At 39.2% G+C, this 18,963-nt stretch overlaps 1 protein-coding gene across 3 annotated transcripts; it reads right to left on the bottom strand.

The window, feature by feature from the left end:
* Positions 1–1,370: 1,370 nt before the first annotated feature.
* On the bottom strand, positions 1,371–17,505 carry cep120 (centrosomal protein 120). 3 transcript variants are annotated; one of them, XM_072680955.1, is made up of 20 exons: positions 17,312–17,505; positions 14,752–14,908; positions 14,537–14,651; positions 14,270–14,405; positions 13,835–13,983; positions 13,486–13,683; positions 13,148–13,372; positions 12,341–12,569; positions 12,033–12,225; positions 11,788–11,937; positions 11,162–11,344; positions 10,782–10,878; positions 10,473–10,622; positions 10,194–10,283; positions 9,967–10,059; positions 9,515–9,676; positions 5,701–5,823; positions 5,329–5,427; positions 2,427–2,572; positions 1,371–2,003 (listed from the first exon to the last, which is right to left on the bottom strand). In XM_072680955.1, the coding sequence occupies exons 1-20, from the start codon at positions 17,358–17,360 to the stop codon at positions 1,802–1,804; spliced, it is 2,946 nt and encodes a 981-aa protein (XP_072537056.1). In that variant the 5' UTR covers positions 17,361–17,505; the 3' UTR covers positions 1,371–1,801. The 3 variants fall into 3 exon arrangements, with proteins under 3 accessions (XP_072537056.1, XP_072537057.1, XP_072537058.1); XM_072680956.1 differs by having other exon boundaries at positions 13,148–13,348; XM_072680957.1 differs by lacking the exons at positions 14,270–14,405; positions 14,752–14,908; positions 17,312–17,505 and having other exon boundaries at positions 14,537–14,614.
* Positions 17,506–18,963: the final 1,458 nt, after the last annotated feature.

Genomic DNA, 18,963 nt, shown 5'->3' with positions numbered 1-18,963 from the left:
TCAGCTGTGTAAGCTGTTGCTGACGGACTGTCCTCATAAGTGCCGCTGGTGGGGGGTGCCGCCACAAGCGCGTAGAACAAGCTATACGTCACTATCTGCTAAAGCGGGCTCCACAGACAGCAGTCTGTGCAAATGGCCCCGAAGTGTTGCTCTTCATAGCCAGATAAAGTGCAGTACGAATTCCACTGTACCGTTCAAGGCAGGAGATGGACGAGCAGCCTGTGTGTATGTGTGTGTGTGTATGTGTGTTGGCGTATACGCACATGCATGCATGTCTGCACACCATTAGAAACCTAAGCTAAGACAAGAGGTGCAATTTGTTCACCAATTATCATGTGACTAGACGGCGCTGGAGGATGTCAAAGCATATTTGACACAAGATCACATTTATTCAGTGTTATTCACGGCCTCCTCTCGGTACATGCGGCTCAGCTATTTCTCTGCTTTTATCTAACTGCTCCCATTTCAATTCATCTTCAAGGATAGTATCAATCTACGAAGAATGAGGTAGCCTTAAAAGAATGCACCTTGTGCAACATATCATGTGCTCCTCTCTCAGAAGGAAGTACAGTTTCTTAGCCAGCTTTAAGCACTTAACTTGGCTCATATGTGACCATGTGACATTAGGATTCATGAAATACTGCACAAGTAGGAAACATTATATTTCTACATACAGTTGAATAGATCCTTTTACCTAATTATTATGCTTTGGTTTCCAGTGAAAGAACTAAAATTACGTCCAGTATACAGTACATCTAACAGGAAACAGAACTGTACCCAGTTCAAAATTGTACCATCCCACGGTACCAGTTGATCGATAAGCAATATTTGAGTATACAGTATATGCTGAATATTTTTACTATTTAATTTTTTGTATTTATAAGTTAAAAAATACGTTTCCTACTTTTTAACTGAACCGCCAGTTTGGTAGGGATCAGCCTGACTTCCCTACATTTGGACAATGATGAAGTGTACATGGCCAGTTACAGTGGAAGAAATGGAAACAATGAGCGTGTGGAGCATTAAAATATGCTGAGAGTATGCATAATAAACATACCGGATAATTTCGCACTAAATATTTTTAAAGTATACATTTTTATTTTATAGTTCAGAGTTGCAAAACCTTTTTTTTGCATAGAAATTCAGTATAACTTCATGACAGAGAGGCTTGAAATTGAAATTTTACCTGCCTGTGTATTTTTTATAATTATTTATAACATAATTGATAGATTTAACATTTTATATTCAATGACATTCAAAAATTTTAATTCATTTTAAAATTAGACAAAAATTCTATTTCACATTCTAAAATTGTGTATCTCTATATATATCTATATCTATACAAACATACATACAAGTCAGAGAAAACGGTCATCACAAAATAATTTATTAGAAATATAAATGCAACATACCTTCAAGTAACACAATAAATACAGTCAGACAACTTCAACAAAATTCAGAAGTAACTTGGAGGGGAAAACAAACAAACAAAGACACTATACCACACTATTTCTTGAGAGATAGTGCCATCTGGTGAAATCACACCATCGCCGACACTACCAGAAGACTACAGATTGTGCAAATGTTTGGCTCATAAACAGACACAGACACACCTCCACCTCAATCACTGTGAATGGAGTACCATTATTAATTCTCAAATGATTAAAAATGGCCTTCAAAAATAAGTGACTTTGAATGGAATTCAAATATTATGTATACAGCAACCTTATCAAATTTGGAATGCATCAGACATTGCATCAAATGTAATGCTTTTCATGGAGTCTAAATATTGATGTCCCCATTAGTTTGGAGCTCTGTTGGCCATGGCCTCTTTAATCTGCCTGTTGAGCTCTGCAATGATACGGTCCTCGTGCGAGTATACACCTGTGCGCAGCAGCGTATCTCTCTCCTCCAGCAGGCGACTCAGGTGGTCATCGGCACTTTCGTTCAGAGAGACGCAGGCTGGCTCTGTCCACGTCCTCTTTTCCTCCTGCTGCTTCAGCCTGGACAAAAGCATTAGTATCTGTGTTAGCAGCATTAAAAAAGGCACCATAAGGCCTTTTCAATCCCAGTCCAGACACTGTACACACTTTTGTGGCTTCCATGCAGCACACGTGATCCAACTAGCCAGCTCATCGTGTGCTAGGTCAGGTGCGTTACAACAGGGGAAACACAAAATGTACAGAGCATGGGGTCACCGAGATCAATCAGTTCCATTAAACCATTGGTTCCCAATGACCGTCATTTTCGACATGGGAGGCTTTCCTTATTCCAACCCCATTTTAAAGGGTAGCACTTAAACACCTCTCGAACACCACACATGCATACATAAAAAAATAAAACCAGAAAAACAAACAAACAAACAAATAATCCAGTGATCACATCTAAAAAAAACAGTGATCGTTTATTTTGGTGCTGGTTCATACCTGTTCAGCTCATTGCGAATGTCCTGTAGCTCGTGTTTCTCATTTTTGACAGCTTCCTTCTCCTCGGCTGCCAGGTAGCGCAGCCTCATGTGCTCCAACTCCTGCTGCTGCTTCTTCAGCCGTATCATAGCATTCTCCTGCTCTCTCTGAAAACCAAACAAACCCAGGGGGAGAGAGTGTGTAAGAAAGAAAGAAAGAGAAAGAGAGAGAGAGATTCAACACCACTCAGTGCTCCACATAGCTCAGCAGAGCAAAGAAATAAATGATCCTATTCAACCATGCTTTATTCCAACAGGCTAATAAATAACAGCAGCACTTCACCCTTAGAACCATATTGCTTTCAATCATAAAAAGGTATCCTAATAATAATAATGGCAGTTGCATTCTGTCTCAGCTAGTCTAATTGCTTGGGAGAAATACAATGCATTTGCGATTGATTGAATCTGACCTTCAGAACTGGCAGTATAATGAGAAACTGCTGAAATTGGAGGTTAAAATCGTCCTTACGGCCCTACAGTACCATTAAGAAACCACAAATCAATCAGCCGGACCGTTTGCTGACAGAACAAAGCCCGTGTGAAAATTTTAAGCGCAACGTCACGTAATAGCTCGACTTGGCCTTATCACTAAACTGATATGTTTATATATAATCTAATTTAATATAGTTTTCAGGGAGAATTAGAGGCCAATATACCATTTGCAGTAACCTAAATTGCAAGAAAAACAAACCCACCAAGACGCAGCCTTAGCCCTTATAGCCGAGCGAATGCTGAAGAAAAACACAGAAACAATTATCTGGGAGATTTTCTTATGGTCCCTAGGGCTAAAGCGTTTCCTTTGCTACCTGCAGTTGATGGCTGAACTAAACACTTCCAGAGGCCTAAACTGAAGTTTAAGAAAAAACTAAAAATAAAAAGTCATGTGGTGCAAGGCTCACTTAACCAGACTACTAATTGATGGACCTTGACAAATTTTGTGTTTACAAGCATATTTTGGGTTGCCTTGACCTTTGTGGGGCAAAGGAGTGAGAAAGCAGCTGAGTGACCAGTGAATGACCTGTGGCTCTCCTCCAGAATGGGGTTAGACAGAGGACTCGGTTGAGAGGAGAAGGCTGCCAGACTACAGCTCAACTGCACTTTTTTTGCAGAGGACTGAGCTGACAAGAACGGGACAAGCACCTGGGGGATTTCTCAGCTTAAGGTTTCCCAGGTCCTCAAACTGACAAAGAAATACCAAAGTAGTTTGAGAAAGAGGGAGTAAATGGCAAAGTCTGGTGCATTAGGCGCTAAGGAGATAAGATATTCTCAGCATTTGTCAGGAATGTGCATTGGGCTTTTTTTTGCCCCAGGACTATTATTTCACATTTTCTGTTTGCTGTCACCAAATAGAGAAATCACAGAAGCCATGTAACATGCAAATACAGAGTTCAATAAATAAACCGGTGGAATCAAACCTCAAGCTTTCATCATTCGACTAGACTGAAAAGCCTTTCAAATTCCAAACTAATCTTTCAACAAGTGAGCTTGATGTTCGAATTGTTAATGTACAGGCTAACGTTTAACATAATACATTCCTGATTTATAGCCCCCCTTCTTATTAAGTTATAGACCCCTTTGTGCACCATAAATCAACTGATGTTTTCTTAACATATATGTAGCACTTAAAGAGAAGGAAAAAAGGAAGGCGGGGGGGGGGGGGGAGGCAACTCAGGCTTTCCAGCTGCACTTTGTCTTTAACAGTTATTAGCAAGGCCCGATAAGCTCCTTGCATCTGCTCTGTTTACACTGGTATTAGTTCTTTACAGGGTTCACTTGAGAAGGAGTCCAATATTTCAAAGCAAATACCACAAGCTAGTGACAGGCTTACTGTTTCTCAATGTATGCTGTGGAAGTTTTCTTCAGCCCTTGGAAAGTACAATTTACATCTGGTTTAAACACAGTAAGAAATGACATTTCTCTTACGCCTGCGTTGCTTACCATGCGTGGCTACTCGTGCGAGAGACAAGAAACCTCTTTCCTTTGTTTTTGATCCATGGCAAAGTTGAGAGGACTGTATATTTTACCGTGCAGCTCTTCCTAACTGTGTGCATGCTTACGTACTGTACCATGTAACCAGTTCATATATAAAGATGACCGACAACCAACATTGCCCATTACAGGTGTTGATCATTTCTGTGATGTGAAAAAACATGGATGAAATGTTACCACCACCCCCCCCCCCGAATAATCCTGTCAAGCCCCCTTCACGTCATTAAAGGGTTAGCTAGTGTTCTTTTGCCCGAGCAAACTTTGCTCGCTTAAAAGTCTTACACGGAATTCTGCACTGTATTTACACAGGGGGGAAGTCCAGGTTTTTTGTTTTTATAAACTATATACACTCCCTTACATGAAAACTTGAAACTAGTATGTCTTTCAGCTGATTCCCCCCCCCTCCTTCATTGAAGCCGAGAAATGTTATGAATGCTAAAAGCGCCCCCTTGTGGAGAGTCTTTAGATTGCTATGTGACTAAGGCACTGATGAGTAGAAATGAAATGATTACCATTGACAATTTTTCTTGCATTATAAATAAATAAATAAATAATTGTGTTCATAGAAACATTTATAAATTGTTATGGTAAAGGTAAAGATGTGAATAAATAAATAAATATTCACATTACATTTACATTTAAGGCATTTAGCAGACACTTATTTAGAGTGACTTACAAAAGTGCTTTGCTATTAACCCAAGGATAACATCAGCTAGTTTGAATAGGCTAAGTGTGTGTGTATATATAGATATATTACACACACAAACCTCTAACTATAAAGGGGCCCCACCCCCTCTCAGATTTTACAATTACATTACATTGAAACTAAAGAGGATAACACGTCAAAAAGGCTTTAATGTGTATAAAAGCCTTACCTGCTTAAATCTAGCCAGCTCTTTCAGGGCACGCCCCCACTGCTGCTTATAATGAAGTTTAGATTTTGTTGTTGATTCCAGTTTCCGTTCCAGTTCAGCCTTGAAAAAAAGATAAAAGCAACAGCAGTTTAACATTTCGCTATTAGCATTTAAAGAACATTTACTAATCACACATTTACAAGAAGTGTAACAGCCTATACATACACTATTTGCAGATGCCCACTTAAAACATCTTCAAATGAAATGGGTTGGATATGCGTTATAAATATTTTATGAAGTATGGCCTATAAAAGAATTAACTCATGGTTATTTCATGAGTTCCTACAGAATCTACAATCTGAATCAGAATCTTTCGTTCCTGTCTTCACTAACCTTCTCCAGTCGGAGCAGGTTGAGCTCGGACTGCAAGCGGATTTCAGGCCGAGTGTTCTGTTGGTCGCGATATTGTTGAAAGTCTTTTTCCAGCAGCTTGTATTTCTTGTCAGCTTCGGTTAGCTTTTAACAGAAAAGAAAAACACGAATTAATGCATAATAAAAAATAAAAAGGAAGAATGGAAAATGTATTGAATTTCATTTTTTAATACTTATTCTGTCTTCATTTTAAAACTAGTCCTGAGGTGTTGTGTTCAGGCGTACCTTCATGCAATTTAAAAATATCTATTTTTGTATGAAAATGACGACAACCTTTCTTGGTGAAAAAAAGGCCCTCGCTACCAACTCTATCTATTCATGTGGAATTTGGGCTATATAGTGCATTCAGCTTTAAATCTCATTTGCATCCTTATAATCGAAGCAATATTGACATTGTCATTTTAGACAATTACTGTAGCTGCCTATAGCAATGTAGTACTGACAGTATAATAAAGGCTGGATTAGTCATGCTGCTTTGTGAAAAATACAGAACTCTCATTTTCTATTAGTACAGGTACAAGATTGACTCTTTGCACTTACTGTTTAACCATCCTCACTGCAAACAAACCCCCACCTCTAAGCTAACGAGCTACTGCTCCAGCACAGACACACTCAAGAGCCGCAAGACTTCAAGGGTCTTAGACAGCGTCCAATGTAACTAAAACCCCACGAGCGCTCTCCATTCCAGAGTCTTCTCTTTCTGACATAAACCAGACACCGAAAAGAAACCCAACACACACAAAGCCTGGCATTCTAGAGGGAGGCATGGAGAGTCCAAAAGAAAAGGCGGATGAGGATTCTGGCTTGATAAACTGGCTAGAGTGTGCCGACACAGGACAAATGTATGTTTACAGATTTCTGACATGGGAGGGGAGACAAGATATAGAGCCATGTGGCAGCTTCAGCCGAGGATCTCTCATCGCAAAGGCCCTTCTCTTTTTCGCATGTCAGAAACCTACTTTGCTTGATTTGTTAGAGCCGTAGCCGCTCCAGATGTTTTCTAGGGAAAAAAAAAAAAGAAGTAGAAGAAAAAAAAAAAAAAAAAAGAAAAAAAAAAAAAAAGACTGAACTATTTCAGTAGGTGGGCTGTCTGTGCAAAGGACGATGGGAGAGACTGGCTAAGACGAGGCATTTTTTTCTTCTTTAAAAAAAAAAAAAAAAACCCTGAGAAATATGGTCATGAGGGAAAAATGCAACAAGACAAACCGTGTCTGACAAGTTTTGCACAGCACTCAAGCATAGAAAAAAAACTTGGCTAGTTGATTAATTTGGTCAATGATAAAATGTGCTGAAGTAAACATGCGTCATGTTGCAATTCTAGATTATTAAAAGTAGAAAGCCAAACTTCACCTAATGCTCCTGGCAGTCGGCTCGCTCAGTAAAGCAATCACTTAACTATGTTTTACATGAAAAGAGCTCAAATTAAGAATGGTAAGCAGCAACCTTTTCCAGCAAACAGAACTGTGGGGACTTTACTGGTGAAAATACTGGTGACGTACTACAGAATGTCACTTGAATAATTTAGATTCTAGAGAGATAAACTTGGTATATAATGATCCAAGATAATGATCTAACTTCAAAGGTCAAGTCCTAAATTTGTCTTGAATTTTTCCTCTGATGTCCAGTTTTGACATTAGCATGTTTTTTGTACCAAAACATAATTTATCTTTTCTTTAGCAGTCTTACCACAGCCCAGAAACCAAAGTCTCTTTAGTTATACCTGACTGACCACCAGTGATCGAGCTGACTGGCATTTTGAAGCCCTTTAATGTTGGTAAAATAACTGTAGAAAATCACAATTTTATGACAAGGCATTCTGATATCAGAACTGTACAAATAAATGTTTTTAATACTGAAAATGAAAATATACCAACTCTTACTAGATGTAATTGTTTTATAATGTCTGATCTTTCTCTTCATCTGAACTGTCATGTTAACAGTATTGAGACAACTGGTATATGTTGATGCAAGTAGGAATTTAGCCTGTTACCATAGTCACTGCTGAAGGCTGACCTTCAACTCTGTAATCTTAGACATTAAAAGTCTCTATGTTTTCTGACAGAAAACAAAAGCTTAAAAAATGCTACCATGGGAGTGTTTACATCACTGTCAAACACTGTTTAGTCTTTCAACACTTCTAACTCACTACTAAATAGTTTACTGTATGACTGATTAATTTTCAAGTTACTTGACTGAATCCATCTTGCCTTTCACACCCTGGAGGCACTGCCATGCCTCACTGTAAACAGGGTGTTCTTTTCAGCTTTTGCTTTTCTCTTCCTTCTCCAGACATACCGCGGGATCCATAGGCTCGAAAAAAGATCCAGTTTTGTTTCATCGCTTCACAGAACAGAATTCCAAAACGTCTGTGGCTTGTTTATATGGTTTTGAACAGATTGGATCTGACTGTTCTTGTGTTTTTGATTCAGTAGAGGTATATGTCTTAGAAGTTAGGCATGAAGACCTTCAGCATTTAGCATTAGTTCCTACAGCAAGTTTTCTGCAGTCTCTCGAGGGTTTTTGAACACCTGCCACCACGGGCACCTGGTAGCAGACAGTAATAGCTTCCTCTTTCTGCCACATCCAGGTAGTGTAGCCAGTGTCTGAACTGATGTCTTTTCTGTTACATGCACGCACTTTCACGCTCTCTCTCTCTCCAACAATTTACCCCAGATAAAATGGGAAGCATTTTTGCACTAATAACATTACTACCTCACTGGACTCAATATTTATTACACACTGCATAATTTGCACACTACTAATTATTTATTATTCTCTGTCTGTACTGTGTTGTGTTGTCTGTCCGCACTTGTATTGTGTTGCACTTGTGTTTTGTATGCACTGTCTATGTTGCACCATGGTCCTGGAGGAACGTTGTTTCGTTTCACTGTGTACTCTGTATGTAGTTGAAATGACAATAAAACCCACTTGACTTGACTTGTTCTCTTGTTGAATACTTTTGCTTGTTTGTGCAAGGCAATGATTTCTTCTCTGAACTTTTTCAATTGCAACTGTAGAAACATACCATTTTATATATGACTACTGTTAATTCTAAATAGTAAAATAATAAAGTACTATTAACAAATAAACTGTTTTTATTCAGCCATTAAAGTATAACATTTGTATTAAGCTTATTCCTACCCAATACCCTAATTGTGCCCAACTCTCCCATATTTAGACAATTAGTCAATTACCCTACCCGCGCGTAATCCCACCCCCCAAATTGCACGCACTACCCCAGACACCAGTGAGGGCGAACAAGCACACGCCCCCTCCGACGTGTGCTCATTTTCCGAACTGCTGCCCACCCACGCATCTAGAGGGAAGCACTGCATACCAGCTCCAGTGCACCAGCCTGCAGACGCCAGTGATGGCCAGAAGAGGGAGAGCACCATCTACCCACCCTGGAAAAAGCAATTGTGCTCTCTCTCAGGGCCTCGGCTGCCGATGGCTTGCAGCATGACCGGGATACGAACCAGTGATCCACTGAACATGATAACAGTGCCTTTTTAAACTGCATGGATCAAGATGTGAATGGTATGTTCAGTAGAAAATGTGTTTTTTCATGAAACTGGTCCTTAAAGGTCATCCATCCACTTTCTTAGGTACAGCTGAGACCTCAGACTTACTAAAACTGTTCTATTCAAAACAAAAAGAAAAAAAGGGGAGGTAGTAATATTCTGGCCCACTGACCTTGAGGTTAACATTCTCTAAAGTGCTGCTCCATGTAGCAGGGCAGAAACTGAACTTGCCTGACAATGTCTAATGCAGTTACCTGCTGTTGCTGCCGGGCGAGGTCTTCTTCAAGCTGCCTGACCTTTGACCTCTCCAGTTCCACCTGGTGAGCACAGTCTTCACGCAAACGTCGGCCACTGTCCTGCAGCTCGCGCATGCTGAACTCATGCTCCGCACGCATCTCCCGCTGCAGTCTCTGCGTCTACACGTACATACACATATTACCAACCTCACGTATACTGTTGTAAACTGTATGTACTGGCACACCCGTCTTTAATTCTTGCATCAGTGCCAGTAGTTCGAGCATCTGTATCAAATTATGCCTGAAGGCACTACTTGGTGATGACCCATTACAAGTCTAAACTAATTTAAAGAGCATGAGCCATAAAGATACAACTCATTCATACTGCAATTACAAATACTGCAATTGATTCCCCTCAAGCTTTGGAGTTAAAAGTGCACTGTGACAATGACGAGGCACCGACACCTAACCTCCATTTCTGCATGAGCGAGAGCCTTCTCCCGCTTCTCCAGATCAGCTAGAGTCTTCTGAAGCTGTTCTTCCAACAAATTATATTCCACCTCCTGGGAAAGAAATGATACGGGCAGTTTAGCAGTTTAGCACTACTGTCAAGCTGTTCAGGACATTACAATAATGGCATATTTTTAATAATGGTCATTTTTCAAATGCAATAAAAAGTGCAGCAATGCCGGAGTACCTTCTTCTTAACAAGTGCCTCTCGTTCCCGGTCTCTCTTCCTCCACTCCTCTGCCAAGGCCTGCATGTGGCTCAGCTCTTTCTGCTTCAGCTACAAGAGAGACCAAATCCACATTGCTTTCCAGCGTATTCCAAGCATCAATGTTTTGTTATGCGTAGTTTTATGTCCAATAGGCCTGGACTGGGTTTGAGGCAAATAAACAAATAAAAATCCTAAATACAATACAGAACATTTTCAATTCAGCTGTTCAAGGACTTGTATATAAAAAAATTATTTGACCTGGTTATCAAATAAATCCTCCTGCATCTCCTTCCACATCTCAAGCTCAAGGGCTGCCTTGTACTCCAGAGTCTCACGAGACTTGGCTGCCACCTCGTCCCCACTATGCTGAGGAGGGACCACAGTCTTCTGGTGCACCTGATTACCACTCTGTCACAATCATACATGACAATATCTTATTATTTTAATTTATTTAGTCTCCTGACTAGATCATACACTGAAATAAATGACACTACCAAGGGTGTAAATTAATTCATTATTACATAAATAAATATAAATAAATGAAATATATAAACGAGTAGGTTTTACCAGAGAGGATTCAGATATGAGAATGTCCTGGGCTTTTACTAGACCCATATCTTCCAGAACTGCCACATAGCTCAATTCAGCCACTTTCTCATTTGATCTACGTAAAGGGAGAATTAAAGAAAATATTAATTATCGGGTCTATGCAAATGGACTGGACTTTTAGACATCAATTGCTCAAAATTGTTTGAAACGGAATGCTACAAAAAAGACCAGAAATGAAAACAGTCCATCTTTAAAACAGTCTAATTTTACAAAGTGTTACAAGCCTGCCATCTAAAGGTATATTTATGGTACTTCACCCAAGAAAATCAGATCGTGGCCTAAAATCCCCTGTAATGACAAAGCCCTATAGATATATAAATTATATATGCTATACAAACCCTTGTGCTTTGATAACTAATAGCCTCTCAGAGTAAGTCTGCCTCCAGTGCTGCTGGCCAGACTGACCAAGGAAGCGGGTCTTCTCAGCGGTGAGGAGATGAGAGAGTTGAATGCTGGCTGTGCCAAGCAAGATGTCTCTGGAACTGGGGTCTCGATGCCACATCTCCACTACGAGAGGAACTCTACAGGAAGTAGAAACACAACGTAAAAGGGCAAGATCTATTTAAAGGACTGCTGTTCATCGTGTTAACCTCAGATCACACCATGCTTTTGTTATCACTCTCAGGATTCATTGCACGGTCATAGGTCACTAAAAGAAGCAGAGTTCTAATGAACTTCTAATGAACTCAAAACCCAGGAAACGTTCCAGATTACTGTTACAAGTAATGTTCTGGCTTTACATTATTCACACATGCTGCTTTTAAACATTTAGCAGGTAAACAGGGTGCGGCATAGAAATGCTCCACTTTTCTGGTAGGAAGCTATAAATCCCTGTATATGTGGATCAGCTTCTGTTCACAGTACCTCTCACAGTACTTGTGTATTAAGAACTATACTAGGTATCATGTAGGACATTACTGTGGTTGTAAGGTAAAATTCCAAAGACAAGTAAATGTGGATTCACCTCAGGAATGTGTCCTGGAGTTGATTAGGTAGCGCAGCAAAATCAAAAGCACAGTAGGACTGAGGTAGGAACACCTCTGTGTTCTTCTTTACTTCCACTGCAGGATTTGTCATAATAGGAGCTGCGCTCCCAAAGAACTGGTAGGCATATCTGGTTTCAGAAAAGAAAAAAGGATTCACTAACTGATTGCTGTTGGAAAGCCCAATGCTTTAATGGGCATGCTACTCACATTGAACACATTGTACCTCAGCATGCAGTTCACAGGGAATCCCACATTTAGATCACTGATGCTGCGCAGATCCATGGAGAAGCAGTAGTGATGTGCTGATGCTGGGATAGCAATCTTTGGGGCAGACACAGTAACGGAGGCCGCCTGAACTTCAGCTTCACTCTCCAGTGGCATGTCTGCAGCAGCAGCCAGTGCAGGAGTAGGCAATTCTGAAAGAACAGCGGCATCACCAGTTGTAAGCATTTTTGTCTGAGTGAGATCTAAATTGCTAACTAGTTTAAAACACCCACACTTCCTCATGTTTAAAACCAACAAGAAACTTACCTGTCTGTTTTGGCTCAGCATGCTCTACATCATCAGGCAGGCTTTCAGCCTCACTCTCTGAGTGCGATGATGACGGAGAGTTCTGCTGCCGTACAGGGGATCTGTGAGTAGGTAACGGGCTATGTGGTCCTGACTCTACAGGAGCTGGATCTGCAGGGGTGTCCACTGCAGGGCCCTTCTTTACTGGTGTCTTAAATCCATCTCCACTCTCAGTAGGTGCCCCTGGCAACTTGTCAGAAAGAAATCAGAGCAGTATCAGTCAACTCTGTTTAATGGTCTTTTCCCAGTCCAGTGCATCAGTTAACGCAATAGTTAATGCAGTTAATCTAATATGGCAGCAGTGAGATGATATTTGTGAACCTCTTGGCCCTGTAATGACTTGTGATGAGACTAGGTTTTATTTCTCTCATTATTTACATTTCAGAACCCATTAATCCAGAAACCCGGGCAATCCCAAAAGGTTGGGTAATGGGGGTTTAACACCAGAATGGCTCATAGGGCATTTTCCTGGCAGGAGCAGGATTCGTTGGATTCAAGAATTCCAAAAGATTTATAAATCCTTCATTTTTCCACCCCTTATTTTTGTTTAAATGAAGAAATCTGTAAATTACAGCAGGCAAACTGGAATGTTTATGATGGGTTAGTGTGCCCAAACATTACCAGTAAAACCATCCTGGTAACGTCCCAGGTTTTCAGTAATAAATATGCTTTAGCATTTGATAGTAACTGTTTGTTGACGTAAATCATGGCTGCTCAGGAGGATAATAATAATAACCCACAACCCTTTTGACTAGTCACTTGGCATACCTCAGCAATAACGTCCTCTCTTCTCAACGTAACTGCCACGCCAACAGTTGGTTGTAAATCCACTGGGACAGACTGAAGGCTCTGCTTGGTACGATTTGGAGGCTGCAGGACAAAAGCTCCCTCTATAGTGGCTGCTTCCTTACTCAGATCCACGCTGTTCTTCAACAATGCAGCAAGAGAGAGCTCAGTTCTTCCCAGGGACTGGTTTCCACAGCAGAGATGGATCTATGCATTAAGTCAGATTCAAACATTTATAAGTAAGTAAAAGCAGCCATAGTTCTTACTCCCAAAAAACATGCCAAACACCAGCCATAGTAATGGAATTACCTGTAAATTACCTGTAAGTTTCGCTGCTGGCTAAGAAAGACCCGTAGTAATCGGTCACTGCTACGGATTCGAACTGAGGCTCGTTCAGGTTCAAAATTTGGACTGATGATATTCTGGAAAGGTTCACTGGTGACGTCATTACACAGGAGAGAGTAGAAGAAGAAGAACTCTGAGCCTTCACTGGCCAGCCTGGTCGAACTGGAGATAAGCTAGAGCATAAAAAGGAAACAGCCATTATCCTTTTGCGCTTTTTTTTTTTTTTTAATAAACTTTGTCCAGATAAACAAACAAAAAGACATGAATCACAAGAAAGTAAAGACACACTGAACTCATGACAGCCTAGTAATGCCGGAGCTTTACCTGCTCCAGTTTGGTGGCAAAGGCAACAGTGACCGACAAAACAAACATGTCCTTGCAAAGATCTGCGGGGCCGATTTGATGATAGCCCTCATCTTCGTGTAGAACTGCCTCCAGTTTAACTGCCTCTAAATTTGTCAAGACAGGAGACCCTAGAAGTAAAGGAATAGATTTACAGTAATATTAGAAAACATTTACACTGCAAAATTTTACCAAAATTGTCACATACTATCTACTATCATATTTTAACAAACCAGAACTGACCTGAGAAATACTTAGGGAAAAGAAACATGCATGTAGGATAAGGTGCTTCGGAAAAAAGACCAAAGGATATGAATGACATCAACAGAAGTTAGAAAAGAGGGAAAAAATTAATGAGAGCAGAAAACCGCTGTGAATTCATCTGAAGAAATAGACAGATTCAGCTCTTAAATCTACCTGGCCTGGGTGGGGCTTTCTTTGCCTTAAACTGATCTGGTGGCTGCTTGTTATCATTCTCCAGGGCCATGCTTAACAACAAAGCAGGCTTGAGTTTGGTGTACTTGCTGTTAAGCAAGGGATACCACTTAGGAGGCTGTAAGAAATAAGATTTTAATGAGATGCAACAAAAGAGATGTGTAAAATCAACTGTTCAGGCCAAATACCTTTATAAACATCATATGCAGAACAAACAAAAGCTACACATTAAAATGACAGCAGGCTTACTTGCTTAACCTCCTGTACCGATCGGAGATCCAGAACAATATATCCAACGCTTTCCCTTGCAGATGTATTTGAATCAACTGCATAGCACTGCAACTTGATTGGTGTTCGCTGGAGCCTGTAATGATTGAATTAGATATCATTACCTTACCTACCTTACATTTTTAACAGGTAACAGACATCGATTAAAAAAAAATAAAATAAAAAAAAATACCTACCTATGCTGATGAAGTGTTCTGCGATCTAGCTCCCATGCCAATTCGGTGCTAAACTGTGGCTGCTCCTTATGCTCCACAGGGTCTGTGGCTAGCTCCTCCCCATCAAACTTTGCTTGAACAACCAGAGTATGTCTCTGATTCTTAGGGAACTGACGACCTAACAGAAAAAGAGAGCAAATTTAAGACATGACAAATCTCCTATGCGCATACAATGGTATGGCATAATATAAATAACAAAATAATAATCATAAAAATATATATAATTTATATGCTACTTAGACAAGTACCCAGATCTGCATCCAGATCATACACACTCAGCTCTGTAATCTACATACCCACTGTATTGCTTACAGTAAATGCTGCGACTGCTTCTTCAGTACAACTGTATTTCTGCGTCCTATGATTTGACCATACATTCACTGAGTTCTAGATGTGTATGAGGTACATGAGCACGCTAAATATACAGCAGCATACAAAAGCTTGGGCACCCCTGGTCAAAATCTCTGTTACAGTTCATAGCTAAGGGAGTAGAAGATTCCCTGATTTCAAAATAGTAAAGCTGAAACTTCTTAAACAAAGCAAATGTTTGGATACCCTGCATTGGCAAGTATCACACCATGTAAATGTTTTTTTTGTAGCCAACAAAAAAAATCCTTAAATTCTTCCACCCATCTTCCTTCCAGAAGGCTTGTAGTTCTAGGAGATTGCTTTTTTTGTCACTTAAGGTCCAAAGTTCATTGTGTTTAGGATCATTATTCTGCTGTAAAAGAAATCCTTTTGTTTTCAGATTTTCTTTATGTACCGGTGGTGTGGTATTGACATAATTAACTGGTATTTAAATACATCTATTCTTTTCCTCTACCACTGAAATGTTACCACCCTTCACCCTCATGCTTAAAAGTTGGAGAGGAGCTCTTTCATAAAATTCTGATAAGAAGAACTCATGGGTGCTTGTCGGAACAAGGGTTGAAAAGTTTGAAGTTTGAGTCTTGAGTAAAACCTTTCAGAACAATCATTGTGAACACATAATGGCCCTAACAAGCTAATTATGGTTTGTGTTCTTGGTAAAAGTGTGGTTTTCGTTTCTTTTCTTTTTTTTCTTTAACTTTGTGCCTTCTGGAAATCACAATCTTCAATTCACCCAACTCTTCAAAGTAGCAGACATTTTTTGACATTTGTAGTTACCACATTTGTTATGACAAAAGACTTAAATGACGAACAAGTGATATTTCTTTAAAGAAATGATTCACCAAACCGTTTGTTTTGTGTCAATAAGAAGTCTATTTGGCATTACTGCAACTAGATGAAGATCAGTAGATGTGTACCATTAAATAGCACAGCATTAGCTCAATTCTTTTAATAAGTAAGGCAAAAATAATAGTTTTTCTATTTACCTATACAACCAAGGAAGTCTGGTGTCTAAAGGGTACCATTGGCTAAAGGAATATAAATAAATAAATGGCCATATCGACTTATTTGCACCCTTGCTAACAACAAGCATAACAACTATGCTCTTTGAAAAATTAGCTATCAATTTATCAAAGAGCAAACCTCCACCTGAGAGCCAATGGTTCCCTGATTACTGTTAGGTACCGGGATGAAATTAGCTATAAAATCAGCCTCATTTTATAGCTAACAATGTAATGGAAATGGAAATGCATTGGACAGCAGTGATGTATAAAATATGTTTTATTTTAACACTATATATTACATCTACATTGTAGATGAATCATTATGTACTATATACTATTATTTCAGCCTATTTCAACTAAAACAATGCTAAGTGACTTTCCTCAACCTACTTGTGGGCTCCCATGATCTTGCAGAACCACAGAAGCAAATGTATAGGGAGGATTGGTGAACCACCTCTTTAAAGCTATTTTTCTTGATTTTATTAAACATATATTTTATTATTTTTGCACTATTGTACATTAAACGTATAGTTTTAATTTCGAGAACTATGACTATAACTGTTAGCTATATTTACACTGAGACGTTGCAGGTCGGTTAAAGTGTGTAAGATATGGTTATTAAAAGTTAGCTATTAAGAACAAACCACAAATGGTATTTCCTTCCCAGCCGTGTAGAAAGTTAGTTAACTAGCTGTTCTAATAATAATAGTAATAATAATAATAATAATAAAGCATTGATGGGAGTCGGCTGCTCTCTTAACAACGCGTAAGCTTGCTTGGATACAACAGTCGCTGTTCAGAGCGTCACTATGTTAGCAGCTAGCGCTAGCGTTAGCTAGATGGTTACGGCTAGCTACTCCACACAAACAAAAAGCTCGACAGCGAACTTAGATAACTTCATTTTTAGCAGACTCTGCTTGCTAGTGTATATCCTATTTAGGCATGTCGTGTGAGGAGACTGAACCCTATAATGAAGGTTATTTAAATGAAGCATTTTCTTTTAATGACTTTCTGTGCATTCTGTATCTATCTAGCTATAAGTAGGTTGGATGCTCGCTAGCTAGCACTAGCTAAGCAAACCAGTTCGGCGCTAGGCGTTACAAAGCTCATGGTCAAGCTTGCAGTGTAAAGAAAAAACCGCAAGTTACCTTCAAGAATTGAAACGACGATAAGAAGTTGGTCGGATTTTGAAGCCATTGCATTCTCCTGCTGCTCGAACAGTGTTTATTTTGTGAGCCTCATCGTTTCACACAGACGCGCAGGCGTAGGGCGCTGTCAGTTGAGTTGTAGCACTAACGTTAACGTTTGCCGCCGCTGCTCAGTTCAAACTGACCCTCTACGGCGTCTGTGGCGCTGTGAGGAGCTCAGGAGCTCAGGGCGGAGGAGCTGTGAGGGAGGAGCTTTGTGAGAGCGCCCTCTACAGGGATGGATGTCCGGGTTGGCGTGAGTCACTGAGCTAATGTAACGGTGCAGGCAAAAAACACCTTTTTAAATTTCACTAAAATTGGTTTCTTTGTTTTTGTTGTTGCATCTAATATCTCTCTAAAATAATAATAATAATAATAATAATAATAATAATAATAATAAAACACGTAAGCCATTCCTTGCAGGTAGATCTTCAAACAACCCCAAGCTTCAAAGCTTCCATAATTATATATACATAAATAAACAGTGTATGGTGTAGTAAATAAACATTTTCTAAACGTCCAATTCACACACATATCTGCCAGTAGGTGTGTATTGACGGTCTGTGATGTGTAGTTTTATTAGAACTGGTTCCACTGAACTCTGGATGCTGAAATCCAGTGCTCATCTGAAGGTTGTACATACACATGTATCCTCCTTTTTTAAAATCACATAATATGTGATAATTATAATCATATCAGGATCCCCCCACACACGTTATCACCAGGTTTACTGTTTTCCACTGGCAGAAAATCATACTTCATATCTGGTCTTTTAAAAATCGGCCACCATCCACTTCATCTCAGAAAAAATAAACAAGTGTTAAACAAGACATTGATAAAATCTTTATTAAATGATAATGATCCTATAATATATAATATATATAGTGTTAAAATAAAACATATTTTATTCATAACTGCTGTCCAATGCATTTCTATTTCCATTACATTGTCAGCTATAAAATGAGGCTGATTTTATAGCTAATTTCATCCCGGTACCTAACAGTAGTTTTGCTCTTTTGATAAATTGATAGCTAATTTTTCAAAAAGCATAGTTTTGCTTGTTGTTAGCAAGGGTACAAATAAGTCTAGAAGTGTCTTTGTTTACTGTCTATTGTTTACTGTCATATACCCTGTAGCTGCTCTGTACTCAGTGTCAGTAATTCTGGATGGACCAATAGAAATGCTCTAATTGACTTGAAATAAACTCCTATTTTACTTATCTATCTATCTTATTTTACTTATCTTACCTATAATACTTTTGCGGGTGCCATGGTTAATGTTTAATTAAGCAAATAAACAGTAATTATGCTTTAGAGAAGAATGTTCTGTGTAAAAGATGTAAACTTATGTTAAACAAGTTTACTTGACCAGTATCTTTTGCATTACACTGTACATCAATTACATTTTATTTACAGGAATTTATGGGGTCAGCAATACTTGTGACATATATGTTCTTAAGACTTTTTGTTCCTTTTAATTATTTTGCTCACTGAAAGTTTACATTTTAAGTATGTAATGAGGCTAATGAAATTTTTTTTATAAACTAGTTTTGCTTCTTGTTACCAAGCTATTGTCCATGCTATTGTCCTAGCACCAAAAATGACAAAATCCTG

This window comes from Salminus brasiliensis, chromosome 6 (genome assembly GCF_030463535.1).
Source record: "Salminus brasiliensis chromosome 6, fSalBra1.hap2, whole genome shotgun sequence".
Lineage (NCBI taxonomy): Eukaryota > Metazoa > Chordata > Actinopteri > Characiformes > Bryconidae > Salminus > Salminus brasiliensis.
Note: the sequence above shows the minus strand (reverse complement) of the source record. Positions and strands in the feature narration are given on the sequence as shown.

What these genes read in the sequence shown, in the direction of transcription:
- cep120 (XM_072680955.1), bottom strand. Translation starts at nt 17,360, where the DNA reads ATGGCTTCAAAATCCGACCAACTTCTTATCGTCGTTTCAATTCTTGAA. An exon ending in CGTCGTTTCAATTCTTGAAG is followed by an intron (nt 14,909 to 17,311) that starts GTAACTTGCGGT and finishes TTTTTCTGTTAG; the next exon opens with GTCGTCAGTTCCCTAAGAAT. An exon ending in TTGCCACCAAACTGGAGCAG is followed by an intron (nt 13,684 to 13,834) that starts GTAAAGCTCCGG and finishes TTTATGCTCTAG; the next exon opens with CTTATCTCCAGTTCGACCAG.